Below are 20,181 nucleotides of genomic sequence, written 5' to 3'. Positions count from 1 at the left end.
ACTAGGAGGAAGTGTTATATTAACGTTTGGAAAGGTGTCCGTCAGAGCTGTATTGTCATATGTTTTGAGGCAAAGCTATGGGGAGGGTGCGCAGCTGATAAGCATGGTACAATTTCATCCCACGCAAGGCCTCGACAAAATGTAGGTCCTCCCAAAATGAACTATATAAATATAACATAGAACGTGTTTTCATTCTCAGATAAAGGGCGTCTTAGATGGTGGGATTTTCTGGTGGATTAACACAGGTCGATCTGGTCAATCACATGGACGTGATAACCTCAGAGTCATTGATAGTCTAATGCCTGAAGATGGATGCCCACTGTACCAGTAAGACTGAGTGACATTGTTTGCACTGGACGTGGAATGACACGGGTATCAGTACATCGTCCGCTAGATGTATAGTGGTCCCCATAATGGAGCTAGCGATCCTTAACATGGCCACCAGACTCTACAGTCCGGCAGCAAATAACTTCTCAGTCCGGTTCCCGTCAGTGTTGGGCGTTAGCGCAGGCACAGCAGACTCAGGGAACCAGACTGAGAACTATTGTGGTTAGATGATGCTCGAATGCCATCTTCATACACGGGAGTCAAATTGTGCATGTGACTTGATGGAACTCCTGCTCAGTGCTCTGCTAATGAGATGACCTGCATGTACAAGTATTGTAGCCCCTTGGGTGTCGAACACGGCCCTGTTACAGGATGCCAGAGTCAACAGGATGACTTTCCCAGCAATAAGCGGTTTAATAACAAATATCATCCAACAGTAATATCAACGATTGAAGCAACTATTCCGATACTTCAACAACAATACCAATGAGTGAAATGCAGTTGTGTGTTTATTACAAAAAATGTCTAAGAGATACTTAATGTGAACATCATGCATATGATGGCTTCTACGTTATTCCGAGACGTGCAGTTGTGGTGGTCCTAGTCACTAAGCCGGCGAAGAAGTTCCCTGACCAGGTTGCCTTGCTCCTCTACAGCTGTAACAAAACAACACCATTGACAACGACTGTTCAGGACACTGAGGCGGTGTGTGTGTGCGTGTGTGCGTGTGTGCGTGCGTGCGTGTGTGCGTGCGCGCGCGTGTGAGTGCGCGCGTGCCTGTGTGTAATTATTTTTAAAATCCAGATCAATGTCATGTCACATGGGGGTATGTTGGTGGGGTAGGTGGATGTGGTGGATATTCGTGGGGTAGGGGTGTGTTGTGTGGGTGGAGTAGGAGGTGGTGTGCCTGATGTTGGTAGTTTTGGGGGTGGCGTGAAAGGGGTAGGGAGTTGCGTATGGGTGGCATTGGTGGGTTAGGTCTTGGTGGATGGTCTTGGTGGAGTTGAGGATCGTAAACCATGGGTTCATACTCACCGCTCACGTAGTGATGGTGCATGCCGTACTTCTTTGTCGCCGTCTCCACTGCTTTCTGAAAACGTAGACCGTCGTTACGGAGACGGAAGAGGTCCAGCACTGTCCTGGCGAGCTCATTTACAGCGTCCTCTTCGCTGAATTGTCCACCTTATGAAACAGACAACGTCGACATTTTACAAAAGTTGTTTTGTTGGATATAATGGTTTCTTGAAACTTCTTGATGAAATTAACCCATCCTCAAAGCTACCCATACCTTGTCAGTCAGTCTACTTCTGTATGAGGTCAGCTTGTATTCTGTCAGTTAAGGCAATATCATACCATGTCTGCATAAACGTGTTTGCACAAAAATCTGCTTTAAGAGAAATAATTTTCATATTCCAGAAGGGAGAATGTTTTTCCCAAGTGTAACAAAGCTGTCGCCCTGACGTAGAATCTTTTATGACCCCTAAGGGTTGCTTGTCTTACTTTTTATCTTCTCCACATCCCAGCTGAAGGCTTCTTCAACTAGGAAGCGCATGCAGCATAGGTCTTCCTCTATTGCCTTCGCCATCTTAGGGGCGAACGAGTCACTGCCGAACTCTGGAAACAACAAATACGGAGACGGTTGATGCCGAACCCTTGAAGCAACCAGTACTAAAACGTCCTTTCCGAACTCAGAGCAAAAGCCGAAAGAAAGGCACAACAAACAGAAATAGTTCATTAACTAAGTAACAGTCGTAGGAATCTTGCCGAACTATGGTGACATTTTGTTGCCAGAATTCCACATTAAAAATGGCACATATACATTTAGGGTATACACCACCATTGGCATTTTTAAATATCAGAAAGTCCCACCGCCATCCTTGATGATCTCCACAAAATGGTTGCATCGTGTCACGTGCTTGAAATGATTATCTCCTGCAACAGGGAAAAATGGTGGCATTGTTTGAGTGAGGACAATGTATTATGCATACTGTGCCACGCATATTTTCATTGGAGCTTAAATGAAAATTGTTTCTGGAAATCTTCGGACAGAGACTAACTACAGTCTACTGGGTTGGCCAGCCTGTCTGTAATATGTGAAACAAAAGAAAGCATAAAAATTTATTATGTATTCACGTATGTGTTTCATAGTAACTAAAGTGAAACAGACAGGGATGACGACACTAGTGAAACATATAGTTCATAGTATCAATGGGTATAGGACGTCATGAGCTACACGGGGTTACACGTGTGAAGGGGGAAATTTCACGGTATGTTTCATTTTGTCGGACAGTTTACATCATGCTTTGAAATATAGAAACACTCATTTAACTAACAGAACATGTAAGACAGTAATGTAGCATCCTAAACACGTATAGACATGTTCAATTGTCCGAATACAGAATCATTTGTACATATGGACACATCTGTTTCAGCGAGCTTCATCGACTGTGCGTAAATCGATGCCCATGCAGTTGATCATTGGATCGCCTGGTCCAGACTTCATTATTTACAGACCGGCGCCATACAGATGGGATACTGCTGAGTGCGGCGTAAAACTAAACTCATTCATTCATTATGGAGTGTGAATACTCCTCACAACACATGGACGAACAATACTTACCCTTGAACATACGTTCCGTTGCAACAAAAATTTCGTCTAGGGTTTCTGTGAAGATGCTCTTGGACTCCTTCATGATCTTGCCGTACAAGTTGATGATCCCGACCCAATCTGGAATTCAGGCATGGAGACATGGTGTTTTCAAGGCGTGGCTGTGGTTAGTAAATGCATAGTTTATAAAACGTTTAGGTAATCTTCAAGTATCAGTACACATGTCTTTACCAGAATTTCGTATCTGGATACATAGGTTTAAAGGTCAAGGTTCGATGTCTTGCTTGTATACTCAACAGCAAAAGAAACACAAGTTTCGAAAAATGAAAACTCATTCAAGCATCCGTTCATGTTTATGTCTTCTGTTTAAAAACTTGACCCCCAAATCAGAGTTGCGTTTCTTTTGCTGTTCACTATGTTTGCTGCGATCCAGCTGTTTTCTCGGACGATAGGCTGCATAAAAAACACATGTTTCTCGGGCACATTTTTTTAAGTGACGAGGGCGGTAGGACCTTTCTTGAAAAATTGTGATAGAAAAAGAAGTGATGCGGAAGGAACACGTGTATATTTTCAGAATATAGTCAGAATTATTTTTTAATGGCAATAAAAAAATGTTACGCGCACAAAAAAGTGACGCACCGATGCCCGTGAAACATGTCACTTTTTTTAGCCTTATATATAAGGCCTCACCTTTCTCCACGACATGCATGCCGACGGCATCTTTCAAGAGGTCCATGTCCCCATACACGACTTTAGACCTGTCCATGATGTACTTGGCCTTCTGGGCGAACTCCTCGGCGGCAATGGCTGTCACATATGCATGTATACATAGGTATACACAAGGTGGATGGATATCGGATGTTACACATACATGTATACATATGTATATACTAGACAGAACATGATATGGAGATGGTTGCATAATACCCACGAGCACACGCAGGCACTTTTATATGTATCTACCCGATATACGGCGATGGAAGTCACGTATGCGAGTATATACAGACTTATGCACACGCCTCGCAGCAGAATGTGAGTGAATGAGTAAGTTTGGCAATGTGGTAGATACGGAACAGGACATTGCTGCACAACCTATAGCCATGAGGGTATCGAGGTGGTGTACCGAAGATGTCATAGTCTATAGGTCAGTGTGACCAGGTAAAAACTACACAAGATTATACTCACGACCCTCTGGTGGTTCCCCGCCAGACTGGAATATAACATTTGACCAATTCAGTATATATGAATATAACATGTCACCAATTCAGTATTTATGAATATAACACACCGCCTATCCAGGTGATGTACACAGGAGCGTTCAGGACATTTTAGCAAAACAGAATGAAAAATGTTATCTATGAATTTCTGATAAAACAATGCGAGAAAAAAAGGACGTTTTCAAGGACAACAATTAATCAGAATTTGGATGTAAAACATTCTGAGTTAGTGAGTTGTGTTTTAGGCCGCTAATAGCAATAGTCCAGCAACATCACGACGCGTGACAGTGATGGAAATGAGCTTCACACATTCTACCCATGCAGGGAATCGAATCCTGGCAGAAGAACGCTTCATCCACTTGACTACCCCACCGCCCTTTAACCTCTAGACAAGGCGGTGGTGTCCTCAGTTTCATCGCTTGCTGCAATAGTCTGAATCACTGTTCTGGCTGACACAATCCAAATTTTTCCAAGATGTTTAACTTAAGTTTCAAGCATATCTATGTGGGTTTTTAATTTTTTTTTATTAGCTGCCCAATAGCCAGTCCCCTTCTGTTGATGACCCCCATCTCACCTGAAAATATTTATGTATCTATATTTACTTAATTAAAAGTGACAAAACCTTTCCATGAGACAGTAAGACACCACGAATATTTTCATCTTTCCAGATTTAAACTTGAACTTGATGTCGATCTATATTCCCAGAACCTTTTCTCTATTTCACATCATTCTGTCGATCAAGCTTTGACTCTGGGCATTTCAAAATGCTTTATACGATTCTTGATGAAAATGTTTGATCTAGGTTACAACATTCAAACTTTCAAAAGCTTCAGTTATGTAGATATGGTTATGTTTTATATTATATGCAATATAGTTGTATCCAAGTACATATTTTGAAACGCAAATGACTGTTGGCCCAGGAGAGCCCTAAATTAGGAGGAACTGCAATGCTTCATGATAGACTTACCGGCGGTGGGGTTGTAGGAGTTGCCAAAGAAAGGCATGCTACCGACACACAGAGGAAGACTTGAATCAACATATTGACGGCCACAGGTACAGAATGTCACGACTTGGAACCTCTTATATAGCCTGCCGCGGCATAGTGATCTTTTATTGGCCAGAGGACCTCGCTTAGATCCGATTGTAAGCTTATGTTCGTTCAGCAGTCCCAGTGTGGCCCCTGGTAAAATTCACTAAGGGACAAACCCGTTCTGTGTATTTATACAATGAAGTTAATGATTTTTATACGAATACTGAGACTTTTTATTTAAACATTCCATGACAAATCCTCTTTTCGTTCGTTTTAGCTGTTAATGCATGTGGACTTGTCCTATTTCTGACTTCGTCTATGGACATTTCAAACCTGAGGGACCACCAGTGTCTCAGAGTTGCGTCCCTTTGCCCCTCCCCCTCCTCCAACTCTAATTTGTCTCTTTGTTACACGCATCACTCAGCAATATTCAAGCAATATAGCCTGTAAATAATCGAATTCAGATTATTCAACACAGAGTTCAGTAACAGGAGTTTAGAGCTACGAAACTGGGACACGATCACATGTGTCAGCGAGCGTGAGCACCCGATCCAGTTAGGACAAGTTTGGGCTGCTATAGATCAGTTCGAACCCGGATATTCATACTTTGGGCACTTTTGATCGATCGATCCACTTCTATTACTAGTGTTGTGAGCTCCCAACTCATTTTCGTGGGTAACGAGCGATAAATATATTCCAAAAAAAATCGCACAGTTGATATTGATACATGAAATTTAAAAAGTATGTGTTTGATTGTTGTAATGTCACCGATTGTTGTAATGTCACCAATGTAATGCTGGTTTGTGTTCATGGAAAGGATGCACAGCGCAAAACGCCTATCGGAAACTTAAGTACACGTTTACGCTGAAACGTGTCCACTTGCATGGTCACGTCTTTGAGAAAAAGAGGCTCGCAATATGGACATACTGTTCTGAGGAATGTTCTGAGGGATCATGGACATATCCTATATAGGATGGCCGTTTGGCTTTAAAACGATCATTGGCATTTTCAAGCTTTGAAAGAATATCGTTATGTCACAACTCACTGCTGAAACATTGCCATTGAATGTCTGAAGGCTGGTGAATCTCGATCTGCAAATCACCTCAATGTTCATCAAGGTACCATCAGTCGTTTCTGGGACCTATGTCCAGAAACTGTTTCTCCGCAACTGGTCACTGCTGAGCAGGATCGCAGGACAAACAAAACCCGGTACTTCATTTACGGAGAGCAACGGTAAGTGCAGCACTTAGTTTGAGGAGCGTGTCGGCGCAAACCATTCGTAATCGTTTACGAGAATCTGGACTTCGAAACCGAAGACCCATAATTTGAACTCATGTCGCGACGGGTACATCACCTGGACGGGTCAGTGGTGCAAAAACGTTTGATTTTGGAATCTACAAAACTGGGTACTTGTACGGTACGGGTATGGGACATATGTGGGACGGGTATGGGACATATGTGGGACATATATGGGACGTGTGTGGTACGTGTATGGGATGTGTATGGGATGTGTATGGTAGGTGTATGGTACGTGTATGGTACGTGTATGGTACGTGCATGGGACGTGTATGAGACGTATATGGTACTTGTATGGCACATGTATGGTTTGTGTATGGGACTTATGGAACGTGTACGGTACGTGAATGATACGTAGATGGTGAGTGCATGGAACGTGCATGGAATGTGTATAGGACGTGTATGGGACATGTATGGGACCTGTATGGGGCGTGTATGGGATGTGTATGGGGCGTGTATGGGACGTGTATAATACGTGTATGGGACGTGTATGGGGCGTGTATAGTACGTGTATAGGACGTGTATGGGATGTGTATAGTACGTGTATAGGACGTGTACAAATGGGGCGTGTATGGGACCTGTATGGGGCGTGTATAATACGTGTATGGGACGTGTATAGGACCTGTATGGGGCGTGTATTGGACGTGTATGGGATGTGTATAGTACGTGTATAGGACGTGTATGGGATGTGTATAGTACGTGTATAGGACGTGTATGGGACGTGTATAGTACGTGTATAGGACGTGTATGGGATGTGTATAGTACGTGTATAGGACGTGTACAAATGGGGCGTGTATGGGACCTGTATGGGGCGTGTATAATACGTGTATGGGACGTGTATAGGACCTGTATGGGGCGTGTATTGGACGTGTATGGGATGTGTATAGTACGTGTATAGGACGTGTATGGGATGTGTATAGTACGTGTATAGGACGTGTATGGGACGTGTACAAATGGGACGTGTATGGGACGTATATGGTACGTGTATTGTTCAGTGGCGAATCAAGTTCCTGATTCAGCTTCAGAAAAGTACGTGTATGTCGACGTCGATATTTACGCTTTGCCCGGAACTGTGTCGCCTAGGTTGACCGACTTGGTGGCTTGGGTGTCAAGATGTGCGGAGATATATCCCTGTTGGACAACTATTCGGTACAGAGACGACATCTAACGGAATCAGATGGTTCCAGTCTTTGACCACCAGTGTGTTCCAGCAAGATAATTGTTGGCATCACACAACACGTGGGACTATTCATCATCTTCAGAATGAGAACATTACAGAGTTTCCATGGCGTTCGACATCGCCCGACCTCAACCCCATCGGCCGATGCGTACGTAAGCGTCAAGCGGTTCTCCAGACGTTGGATGCTGCATAATTCCACAAGGTCAAATTCAATGACTTACTCAGTTAATATACCTTTTCACCATTTATATTGTGAAATGGTGCTTCAGCTAATCCAGAATTAGATTTGTTATCTCACTTTACAGTTAGCAGATTAAATTCGTGAAAATACACCAATGCGTTTCTTTTGGAGGAGAGTATATGTGAAGCGTATACTTAACCTGGCACGTTGTAAAATAACTGGACAGTTGTTCAAGGCTTCGTTAAACCCACCTCAAACACCGGAAAACAAAATAGAAGTACACACTTGACTAGGCGCCGTCAAACCAATGTGTAATGTACTTCCAAGCTGAAAACACAGAATGTCTTGTCGGGTAATAGTTGTTTAGATATGTATTGTATGATATATGTAATTCTGCATTACGAGCCCAAACAGTAAATGCGTGTTTGTGTATACGCGAGGATTACACACCCAAGGGTCTCAAGCGTAAGTTGAGTACAAGAATGTTCATGGTTGTGACGTCTCACAGCCTTAGATGGATGCTGGCTGGCTGTGTGTGGAAATTGTTTTGTTGATTTTATTATAATACTCATCATTTTAACCAAACGTGTTGTGTCCCTGTGCTTAGAGCTGAGGTGACATACCAGTTTAAGACAAACAGTGTCGAGCTCGGAGAGTCTTAGGGTGGTGACCGTGTTGGGCAGCGTCACGCTGAGAGTTTCTAGGACTTACAGCCTGCCCTACAACGAGGCACATGTGATACTTGTGTATTGAGTTTGTTCAAAATAGCCTTTGTTCACCCAGCAGAAAATGGGTACCCGGTGAATTGGAGCGTGAGAATATTAACCTTCTAGGCAGCATGGTAATAATGATCATATTGTGCACTTTGAGCAGTGTATGTATCCTAGATAAGGTGCGTTATAAATCTTCTCATTATGTTGAACTGGTCTCGCGGACTGTCAAAAGCACCATTTCTTTAGTCTAGTGGATAGAATGTTATTGGAAGGCTTGTAGTCATAACAGATCAGAGCGTCAAAATAGGGCCGTATGGTGCACTTTGATATATCAAAGCATGAGCCGTGGTACCAGAAACGCTTTATAGTTTCCAAAGGGTGTGAATCCATATTACTTGTGCTGGGGTGAATAAACTGTCTATTTCAGGCAGACCATGCTTTGAAAAGGAATTCTGCAGCGCTTCTGTGAGCATGACAACAACCCTGGGTATGGCAAGAGTGGTAACAAAATGTATTCCCCCAAAAAAGAGAAGCATAGGTGGTGTTGATACATGAAATTACTCCTATTGGTTAATTAACACCCAGTCACGTGACGTGATGGTCAGGGGCGTAGCTACCTTTATAGAAATAAAGCCCGAACACATACTTGTTGCTAAAAGGGTAGGGCAAGCCCTCAGTAGTACCTAAATATAACGCTTTCCAACCTATCGAGTTGACGAAAAAGAACTGGCTTGCTACGCGTCTGTTGGCGTATGTCCTATGTCAGCATTCAGCACATAACCAGATGTTAATCAACACCATCAAACTCCGATGTATAATATCTCATCCTCTACCCATTGAACTGTAACAGTAAAAAGTTCCCAAATAGCAGATTATTGAAAACTACAGACAATAGTTAGTCATGTATTAGTGGATGTGTGTGTGTGTGAGAGAGAGAGAGAGAGAGAGGGGGGGGGGGTCTTTTTTTTATCCAGATCATGTACCGTGACATGCTAATAATGGACTTGCTGGTAACCTGGGCACGGACCTGTAAATGTAACGGGTTTGTAAATGGTAACATATTATCCCTTACTTCATCTTCATGTTACAGTTGCTCTGAAGGGTGAATACAGTATTCAGAAGGGTTGGTCTGAAGTTGCCGGCTTACGTTATGTTATTTTATTCAGACGTTAATATTTTAGATTCTTGTCAATGTTTAGCCCACAATATTACCCTTGATTCGTCAGCAGCTGGGGATTATTGGTGTCTCAGCACACTCTCCGTATTGTAACAATTCGGTCTTAAGGACTTGCATGCCTCTATCTGAACAAATCTGCATTTACCCAATCACCACAGTGCACAACAGGGGTGCCTGACTCACTCGTCTCTGTAAATATCTTGTGGCATAGAGTGAGTGTGAATGGTTTAAGATCACTTAACAAATATTCCGGCAATACCATGGCGGGGGACACCAGAAATGGGCCTCACACACCGTACCCATGTGGGGAATCGAACGCTTGACGAGCGAACGCGTTAACCACTAGGCTACTCCACAGCCCCAACATGACATCGAAGAATGATTTAATCGTACTGGTTCAAGTGAAATATCAAATGTAAATACAAATACATACATAGAGCAACGTTTGCAAAACTCGATGATTCATAATAAAGAGAAAAATAAGCACAAGGAGTGTGTAAAGTAGTATTATTCAGGCCTATGTAAGCTCAACAGACATTTTACGGCCGGGATGTTTATCGCCACCTCATTCAACCACCATTTGAGCTTCCACTCTGTTTATTGTTATTTATTCTTTGGTTCCAAATACTTAATAATATTTATCGAGCTTACAGAAAGACGTTTTCACAACACAATCAATATGTATAAATACCCTTGATATCTACAATAATGTCTGGCAATTATTTATGTATTAGTGGAGCTAGTCCACAAACAGAAGACAGGTGTGTGTAGCTATAAAAGTCTTTCTCTGTTAGTAGATAGATATCCTAGGAGATATCGTTTTGACAGTAGATTTTTCTCTGACAATGCTGTGATGTCAAAATGATATGACAGCTTGTTGCAAATCTAGTGGCAGTCCCGTGTTCAGAGGTGTACGAGTCTCATGTTGTGGATGATAACTAAAATCTCACCCTTGTGTCTTCTGATATCAAATATATCAACACTCGTTGATAAAGGCACAGTAAACTTTATCAACTTTGTGGTGACATATTTGCTGTCATAAACACGAGGGTAAGATCCTCTATGTATCATCCAAAACTGTGTTCTACTGGTGATACTGTTTGTGTCGAATCAGATATCACTCCCAGGAGATATCAGGTGCGTTGCAAGCCGAAAATTTGAGTAAGCAAATGAATCGCTTAGTTCGGGCTTGCAACAGCTCGAAGCGCTTATCGCTCTTCCAAAAATGGTGGAGCGATTACCGTTTGCTCGTCTGGCGCTAATAAAGAATGTATTAGGAGAATATGGATGACGAATGATGAATTTATGATTGTTAATGACTACATTGAACTTGTGGAGCAAACAGAGGATGGTGGGATGTAAGCTGGGTTTTTTATGCCAATTTGGCAGCCGAACAATTTTTATCAGACTTCGAATTCAAACTTTCCTGAGCCGCCATTTTAGTTTGACCTCATTCAGCGATTGATGCAATTGCAAGCACTTGAAAGTAGGCCCTCCGTTGTGCGGCGAATCGTTGTGCATCGCTTGCAAGCGATTGGCTGTTTGCAACGCACCCATCGTTTTGACAGTAGATTTTGTACAATGCCCTGGCGTCCTCAATACTTTCAATTACTTCAAAACTTACTTTCAAAACTTTACATACGTGTAGAGAACGCTGCCTTGTAAAGATAGCTGTAGTTACAGTCTGCACCTATCCATATGGTGTAAATATGATATCAATACAGTTCGGTATTTGGAGTTTTATTATGAAAACATGTGAATTCAAGGTCTAGATGTTTGTTGCTCGTGTTTGTGCATGGTCTCTGTTCACGTTGTCAACGTTGTTTGCCGACCCCAACTCGATGAAAACACGCCATACTCTGTATACAAACAAGGTATTGTAAGTTGAGGCGTCACTGAATCGTTTCTAAATGTATTGACAGTGCTATTTTGGTGGTGTTGGTGGCAGTGAATGTGGCTTGGAGTTGTTAATACAGGTATTAATACAGGTATAACTGATTGTCAGTAATAGGTATGTGCCCTCCCAACCTCGTTGAGTTTGTGACGTCACATGGTAATCGGGACACGAAGTCGCCTTTCATCACGTACGTTGGTAACGACGCGCTTTGAATCATTACATACGTCTTAGGTTTTTGTCATGGTGAAATTACACGTAGACGAGGTGTCATTGCGGTCATTCTCACAGGATACAATAATTATCCCACGGCAAGATTCTCTGAATCACCATCACATGAGGATATCCATGTTGTGTGACAAGGCCCGCTGTGCAGCTCAAACACATAATCGGGTCTGTTAGTAGTTCAGGTTAGTAGTTCATGAACTTAACGTACACCAGATCCCGACATCGATGTTGCTAATACAATTATTCGATATAGCGCTATTAGTCGGTAACCACCTTTTTTAAAAAACAAACAAACAAAACAAATAGCACTATAACATATTAGTTCCACAACAAAGTCCGTGTTTCTGACGGAAGGATTGCACATTCTTTAATCTGAATCAAAGGGAATGGCGAAAGAAATGAAAATAGCATACACGTTTCTCCTGTTAACTGTTAAACTGTATAATAGAATGTAGGGCGTCAGTGGTAGACAAAAGAGTCAATGTTTTTTCATAGTGAAAATATTTCCCATTTTGTAACAGTGGATACTCATATAAACCACGGCCTCTCACTAGAGTGTACACACCCGTGTGATACCAGACCAAATGACGTGTTACCGCATGGCAAAACACACGTTCACCCTATTGGTACAGCAAGCACACGAGTGTTCCCTACTAGCACAACATGCACACACATGTTCCCTACTAGCACCACATTCACGCACGTATTCCCTACTAGCACAACATGCACACACATGTTCCCTACTAGCACCACATTCACGCACGTATTCCCTACTAGCACAACAGGCACACACATGTTCCCTACTAGCACCGCATTCACGCACGTATTCCCTACTAGCACAACATGCACACACACGTGTTCTGTACTGGCACAACATCCACACGAGTATTCCCTATTGGAACATGCACACATGTTCCCTACTAGCACCACATCCACGCACGTATTCCTACTGGTACAACATGCACACGGTTCGTACGGGTACAACATGCACATACGTGCTCCCTACCGGTACAGCATGCACACGAGTGTTCTCTACTGGTACAACATGCACGCACGTGTTCCCTACTAGCCCCACATCCCTACTGGTACAAATTGAACACGGTTCGTACTGGTACAACATACACACGTGTTCTCTACTAACACAACATGCACACACCTGTTCCCTACTAGCCCAGCATGCACACACATTTCTAATCTGTGCAACAAACAGATGTGTTGTTATGTCACAAAGTGCCTGTATTATTTCTGTGTATCGTTATTTTGCAAAACATTATATAGATATAAATGTGTCATTCAACCCTCTCTTTCAGAGGACAGGAACACATTTTTTTAAGAAAGGAAACAAACAACGCTGTTTGAGTGTACTTTCCCCTAAGTGTTCACCTATGTGTTCACCTATGTGTTCACCTATGTGTTCACCTATTGAAAGTAATACTGTTTTATTGTCTCAGAGTAGTCTATGTACAACTTAACAGACCACCTTAAGTTATTGTACATATCACCATCGTATATACTAAACGTAGGCAGTAAAGGGTTAGGCTGACAGTCCACATATTCATGTGAACTCACAGTTTCATAACTCGGCTCAACACAAATTACATGTATTCATATACTAACTAAAAGATGGCTACAAAAAGCTGTCAAAGACATACTTTCCATGCACTCTAGGTTTTCATTGTTGTCTCCCCCGTGGCTATTTATACAAGTTCGGGTGTACGAGATTAACCATGATCTAGTCTCGTTGTAAATGTCGCGAAGTGCGGCTGACTTAAATTGTGCAATAACCGCGTGACGTTCGATTGTGATGTGTCACGATACATTATTCGTGTGGCAGTGAGCTCAGCTTCTGTGTTATGGTCTGATTAACGTTTAACACACGTCACAAGGCGGCATTCTGACGTATATATTTCACTCGGCTTCCAGGGTCGAGTTGTCAAGTCAGTCCTCTCAAAGTCATCCAACCTACTGATATACTCACATACCTCCATGCACGATTCAGTCTTTAGTGCCGCTAGAAAATATATCTATGGACGTTTAAAGACACGGATCAGTGAGCTGTTGCCTGCTATTTGATATTTAAAACATACTCTGCCCACGCCGGGGTGGGACGATTGTCTGAGATAAAGTAAAAGTCATCTGAGGGTCAAGGACTTATTGGTTAAGTCCAGCAGAGGATTTCGAAATACAACATTCATGATCGCCTTATACAAGTCGTGGATATGGAAACAACACAAACAGCAAATAACAACAACAACAATTAAACTGACAATGATAAAGTACCTCATGCACACTGTGGGAGCGTGCTATTTACCATGCTGCCCTTTTGAAAAGTAACAGATTAGGAGAGCCTGTTTTGAAATCCTAAACATACGGGTACCTTTGGACCAAGTGCAAAATTAAGTGCCAGGATTTCATATTTAGGTCAATGCATCTTTTTCAGAAGAATTGAATTGTCCTATTTTCGATCATGCCGAAATAAACCAATATCGGTGATTTAGATTTAGTACCAAAGAGAATTGAAAAACAATTCTGCTTGGACAAAATGTCGTCATTTTTCAACTATTGAAACAAGAAACAAATGTTGTACAGTGAGTAAAACTGTAAACAGACAATTTTCGTGATTTCAATCTTCTAAAACATTTTCTGTTGATTTGCATCAGTGAAAACAAGTTTTTGACATTGCGAATTAGTGTTTAGGAAAATCTAAATTTATCTTTGTTAACAATTTTTCATTTTCTGTTTACACATAGCAAAACGTTATAACGGGGGTACTTTCGTCATTAAGAAAGGAGTGAGTGAGTGAGTTAATATTTAACGTCACATCGGCAATATTGCAGCCATATCGTGACGAGCATTAAGAAAGGAGGGTGAGGAGGGCGAGGAGGGCGGGGGCGTACACAGTTTGGGGCACTGCACGTTTTAGTTTAATAATCCTCTTGACACGTGAGACAGGACATTGGAATAAATTGCTCCCTGATGCCCAAGAATATGTCCTCTCCAGTTTCATATAGGGCTGTATGGATGCTGGTAATTACATTCATGTGTTCTTTAAATGTATCTTTCAAATCAAATTTGACTTCGTAGAAAGGATAACTCACAAGCGTACGATTCTCTATATTGTCATCACGTTCACTCTTAAGATTTCGCCTGCGAAACGCATTGTGAAATCGTGAATATTTTCAAATATAATATTCCATAACGCACACTGTATCTCCAAATTCTCACCCCATTCGCCCTCAACTTCACGGTGGCGGGGTAGCCTTGGCCTAAATTGTAAAAACTCTCTTCGCGCTAAGAAAGTCGTAATTTAATGTTAATGTATGGCAGTTACAAGTATTTAGCGATAAGAGAGCTTCGAGGATCTGGGCCCTGGTGGTTAAAGCGTCCGCTCGTCAAGCCCATAACCCGGGTTCAGTTCCCACAGGGTTAAAATGTGCGGGGTCCATTTCTGCTGTTCCCCGCATGATTTTGATGGAATATTGCTAAAAAGCGATGTAAAACTATGGTCACTTACTCACAGTATCAATTTCAAAGCTACTTCAAAATATTGCCTGAATGTTTGCTTGAACGGAAACTATATTGCACTCCTCTTCATGCAATTTCTAATCACCTTTGAATGAAAGTACAGATGTCTGTCAACAGGTTTGTTTGTTGCTTAACGCCGCAATCAGCAATATTCTAGCTGTATGGGGGGGTATGTAAATAACAGAGACTGGACCAGACAATCCAGTGATCAACAGCATGACCGTCGATCTATGTAGCTGAGATGTGTCATGTGTCACCCAGGTCAGCAAACCTGGCCATCCGACCTGGTTTATCCCCTCTCACGACAACCATGGGTTTCTGAAGATCAGCTCCATCAACATGGGATGAGACATTAGTGCCATTACACTAGACAACCTCAGCAGCTACATAAGCAGCTACGGTGAAGTTCGTCTGAAGCAAAGGTGAGAAATGTGCTTGTAGAACATATATTATCTCAACAAGCATGGATATATCACCTTTCAAATGCCTTATATTATTAAGTGAGGATTCTGTGTCATACCACACAAACCCACTCAAATCTGTTATGTGAACCGCTTTCTGTTTCGCTTTTAATGTGCGTTCCTGTAGAATGACATATTTTAATGGCGCTTCTATTCCCTGAAATTTAGAGGGTATTCACATGTGTATCCCATATCATCTAGTCGTTAGTGCGACCATCCTACAATAAAGGTGTTACAAAGTAAATCTGAAATATATGTTCAAAATGTCCCTAACAACGTCCCCACAACCCCAGGATCACACGTACGTGTGATCAGAAAAAGCCACGCCCCTCTCCTGGTTAATACACGTACACGTGCCTAACCGGTCGTGTTAAGGGATATTCTTGCCTATTCTGTCATTTTCATGTCTAATAAGCGACTTACAGCCAATTTTTGTAAAGCTAATAAAGCTATGTCAGTATGAATCTGTCGAGGCTGCAGTGGTTAGCTGGGCTAGAGCGCTGCCAAGTTTGTGTCCTGGCGATTACGTGCTTGAGTCTGAGAATGTCGGTTCGAATCCCGTACAGGATTCAACCCAATAAGATATAGGAATCTGGAATCCCCAATAAAACATGTTACTGAAGTACAGATAATACTGTCAGCAACTGTTTCATGTGCTTTTAGCCAACATTTGTGGAATGGATTTTACAATCGAAACTATCCCTTGACAAGAGTTTATTGACGTGGAATGATGTACGTTTGCACAGCTGATATACATAAAGTACAGGCTCAACTGACAAGAAGTAAAACTGGTTCTAACTCAGTGAACATATATACATACCCGCAAATCATACAATTGCATCATGTTTGAACAAATCAGAGGCAACATGTTATTCCATGTAACTTGATTTTCAAATTTTACTTGGATAACAGGCCATATCCTTGAAACACAGTGGTTAAAGCGTTCGCTCGTCACGCCGAAGACCCGGGTTCGATTTCCCGCATGGGCAGAATGTGTGAAGCTCATTTCTGGTGTCCCCCGTCGTGATATTGCTGGAATATTGCTAAAAGTGACGTAAAACTAAACTCACTCACTCCTTGAGAGCTTGTGCGAAAGCCCAAGTGGAAGGTGTACATTAGGGCGATAGCAAACACCCTTTTGAAGAAATAACCATGGTATTACGAATAAACTATAAAATAAGCAACAGAGTCCGTTACATGAGCTTGGTACCACAGGCCTTCGTGTCTTTGTGGGGTTTAAAAATCAATACAAAATAAGTGAAACTTTTTAGATGACCCCCGACTCGAAATGCTCCACAGTACAAGATCACGATGCGTTGTGCACAACATGAAGCATTTCGAGTCGGGGGTCATCTCAAATTTTTAGATATTTCCTAAAAATCGTTAGTCATCGCAAAGACACGGGGTACCCCATTCGTGACCCATTCGTGTTATGCCAGGACAAGACAAGAAGAATTATATACATTCGTCACCACTCCACCCACTCCCTATAACCTCCAAATGACTGAATGTTATGTGTTAAAAATACATGTACGACGAACAAATCAGAATACGTCCAGGATTGGGTAGTTCAATACAAATAATCCCGCATACTAATGGGTTGTGTAAATAAATAATGAAAAACATATTGTCATTTTGACATTACAAATAACAAATAAAATTATGCTACTTAATGTCAAAATTTGAATAAGGATAGGGGCATGAACAGCGAGAGATTTAAATATAGACGCGCGTTCGTTTGTATTACGGTTCTCGTGTTTCAAAGAGTTTCCGCTGACAATGTTGCGGACTTATAATGGAGATTATACGTGCGCTTTTCGACATTTTAGACACGATCATAATAAATAGCTACGAGTTTTGAAACAATTTATTTATGTTTGTATATAACTAATCAACTTAAATCTTCAACAAAGTGCTTACACTTCTCTTCATTTGGGATACATTGGCTTTAATATTTCTTTCAGGGTTACATTTCACAATAGGTATGGCAGCGAGGTTACATGCCAGACGACTGCTGGGTTGGCTGGTTTGTTGTTCAACGCAGGAATATTCCAGCTACATTGTGGCGGTATGAAAATCGAGTCTGGACCAGACAACCCAGTGATCATCACTTGCCACTCCTATAAATGCCCCTTTCAATTGAAAGAATTCAGATGATGTATTTTAAAAGATTTCTCAAAATTGGAAAATTTGCCTCCAACAAGGCAACCCTCGGTGAACTTGGGCGTTATCCATTGTATGTCTTCAGCCAGATCAAAGTAATTAAGTTTTGGTTCAAACTGTTGCACATGAATCCACAGCGTTATTCCTTACAGTGTTATAAGATGCTCAAAATGTTTGACGATTTGGGCAAAATTAATTGAGTGTCGAGTGTGACATCTGTTTTATTCAAAAAAATCATGAACAAACCGAACCGAAACATCAACATATTCCACGTAGATGCCTGGTGAGATTCTTGAGAGTCATTTAGAGTTTGGTATTGAAGTAAAAGACAAATAATATGGATGACAACTTTGTCTTAATGTCACAATGTTTCAGTCCAAAAGTTTTTGTAGCAGGGTAACTGATGACACCACTCTAAGTCGCCATGACCTTGAAAATTATGTGAAGGCCACTAAAATCTTCTGCGCCCTGCACCTTCCCTAGAGAAAGCTAGTTGTAAAATAATCCAGCGAACGGCCCTTGGGGCATCTCGTTGACAAGCTTCATATGGAGCTTAACATGCTTTAAGTCTTCAAAGTGTCGCCTTGATCTTGAAAACTTTGTGAAGGTCACCAAAATGGATTAGGTCCCGTGTTTTCACTGTATGAAGCTATATGTGGAATAGGAAGAAAACACGGTGAACGGTTCTTTAGGTATCTCGCTGACAAGCTTAGCATGCAGCTTAACATGCTGAAATCTTCAACGTGTCGGCATGACCTTTAAAATTAAGTGCAGGTCACCAAAATTGACTAAAATATGTAAAACAATGTCCTGATAGTGTATTCACCCTTTGTTTTGGGGTTTCATTTTTAAATCGCGATTTGCATTTTGTAGCATATATTCTACATTGGGCGATTTTTTCATATGTAGCATATGTGCTACATGTGTAAAAAATCTCACAGAACAAAGGAAAATGGTTTCTTAAACTGTTTAATGTCAATGAACATGAAATGTAAATGCAATAGCAATAGTTAAATAGGCCTGTATACATAAATCTGAATCATAGATTTGGCGTATTACGAGTTCTCAGGAGTGACTAGGATTAGACATTGATCATGACAACAACATCACAAACACCTTAATAACAATTCAACGATAACGCCGAAACTATGAAATGTAACACAGGCTCAAATATGGAATAAAGTGGAACAATTTCTGATTTTGTTTAGGCAGAGATGTACATGGTACTTGATGCATTTGATGAACGTGAATCCATCACATCTAGGATGTTTGCAGCGTTGACGTTTCTCGTTGACGTTTCTCATCCCAGATCGGAAAGTGGGACACCTCATCTTTGCGGCTGCTCTCAGGAGGGCGTTTGGTAGATGATTTTAGTGTTGGTGGTGACAGTTAGTGTGATGTAGCAGGTCGTCCTACTCTGGTCTTGGACTCGGTCAGATCTTTGGCGATATCACTGATGAAAGTGCACAGTTTCTCTGGCTTTTCTCCAAATAGCTTGCAGTGGCGTTTATACCACAACCATGCATTAACTGAGGCAATCTGCATAGTGAGTGAGTGTGAGTGAGTGAGTTTGGTTTTACGCCGCTTTTAGCAATATTCCAGCGATATCACGACAGGGGACACCAGAAAATGGACCTCACAGAGCGAACACTTTAACTACTAGGCTACCTCACCGCCCCCAATATGGATAGTATGCCAGAAGATGTACATATGCCATCTTCTAGACGTCATCTTTTGTTTGTACAAAAATGTCAAAGTCAAGGAAACCCACTTCACACATGATTGTATTGTAATCTTGGACAATTCTGGACTTGGGGATGGTAGTGAACTTGTTTTCACGTATCTGCCATCTGCGAACTTCCCCCATCTGAGCACCCACATAACTTGAGACCACATCTACCGGCTTGTTGTCATACCACCTGAGTGCAGTTATATTTGAGTGTGTCTCAACCTTGATGTCCACCAAACCTCAACAATACTGGTTGTCATTTCATCTGTTACAAGCATTTTGAAAAACGCATTTGCCGATTTAAGTTGGTAATTCTCTAGTGCCCCTTCCAGATCCCCAGTAAACTCAGTGTTGGCTACTTTGAAGTCTTGTTTCTCCCAGTTGCATTCCGGATTTGCTGTTGCTGCAGGCACTACCTGCTCTGCAGATGCTCTTTCAGGCAAGATCGGGAT

At 41.8% G+C, this 20,181-nt stretch overlaps 1 protein-coding gene across 1 annotated transcript; it reads right to left on the bottom strand.

Annotated features, from left to right (window-relative positions):
• Nucleotides 1–927: 927 nt before the first annotated feature.
• LOC137283819 (uncharacterized) lies at nt 928–5,191 on the bottom strand. Its single transcript, XM_067815503.1, has 8 exons — nt 5,120–5,191; nt 4,121–4,145; nt 3,626–3,742; nt 2,948–3,055; nt 2,197–2,259; nt 1,828–1,941; nt 1,363–1,509; nt 928–983 (listed from the first exon to the last, which is right to left on the bottom strand). Exons 1-8 carry the CDS (start codon nt 5,189–5,191, stop codon nt 928–930), a joined length of 702 nt encoding a protein of 233 aa, XP_067671604.1.
• Nucleotides 5,192–20,181: the final 14,990 nt, after the last annotated feature.

Source organism: Haliotis asinina, chromosome 5, assembly GCF_037392515.1.
Source record: "Haliotis asinina isolate JCU_RB_2024 chromosome 5, JCU_Hal_asi_v2, whole genome shotgun sequence".
Classification (NCBI taxonomy): domain Eukaryota; kingdom Metazoa; phylum Mollusca; class Gastropoda; order Lepetellida; family Haliotidae; genus Haliotis; species Haliotis asinina.
This window is presented reverse-complemented; position numbering and strand designations above follow the sequence as displayed.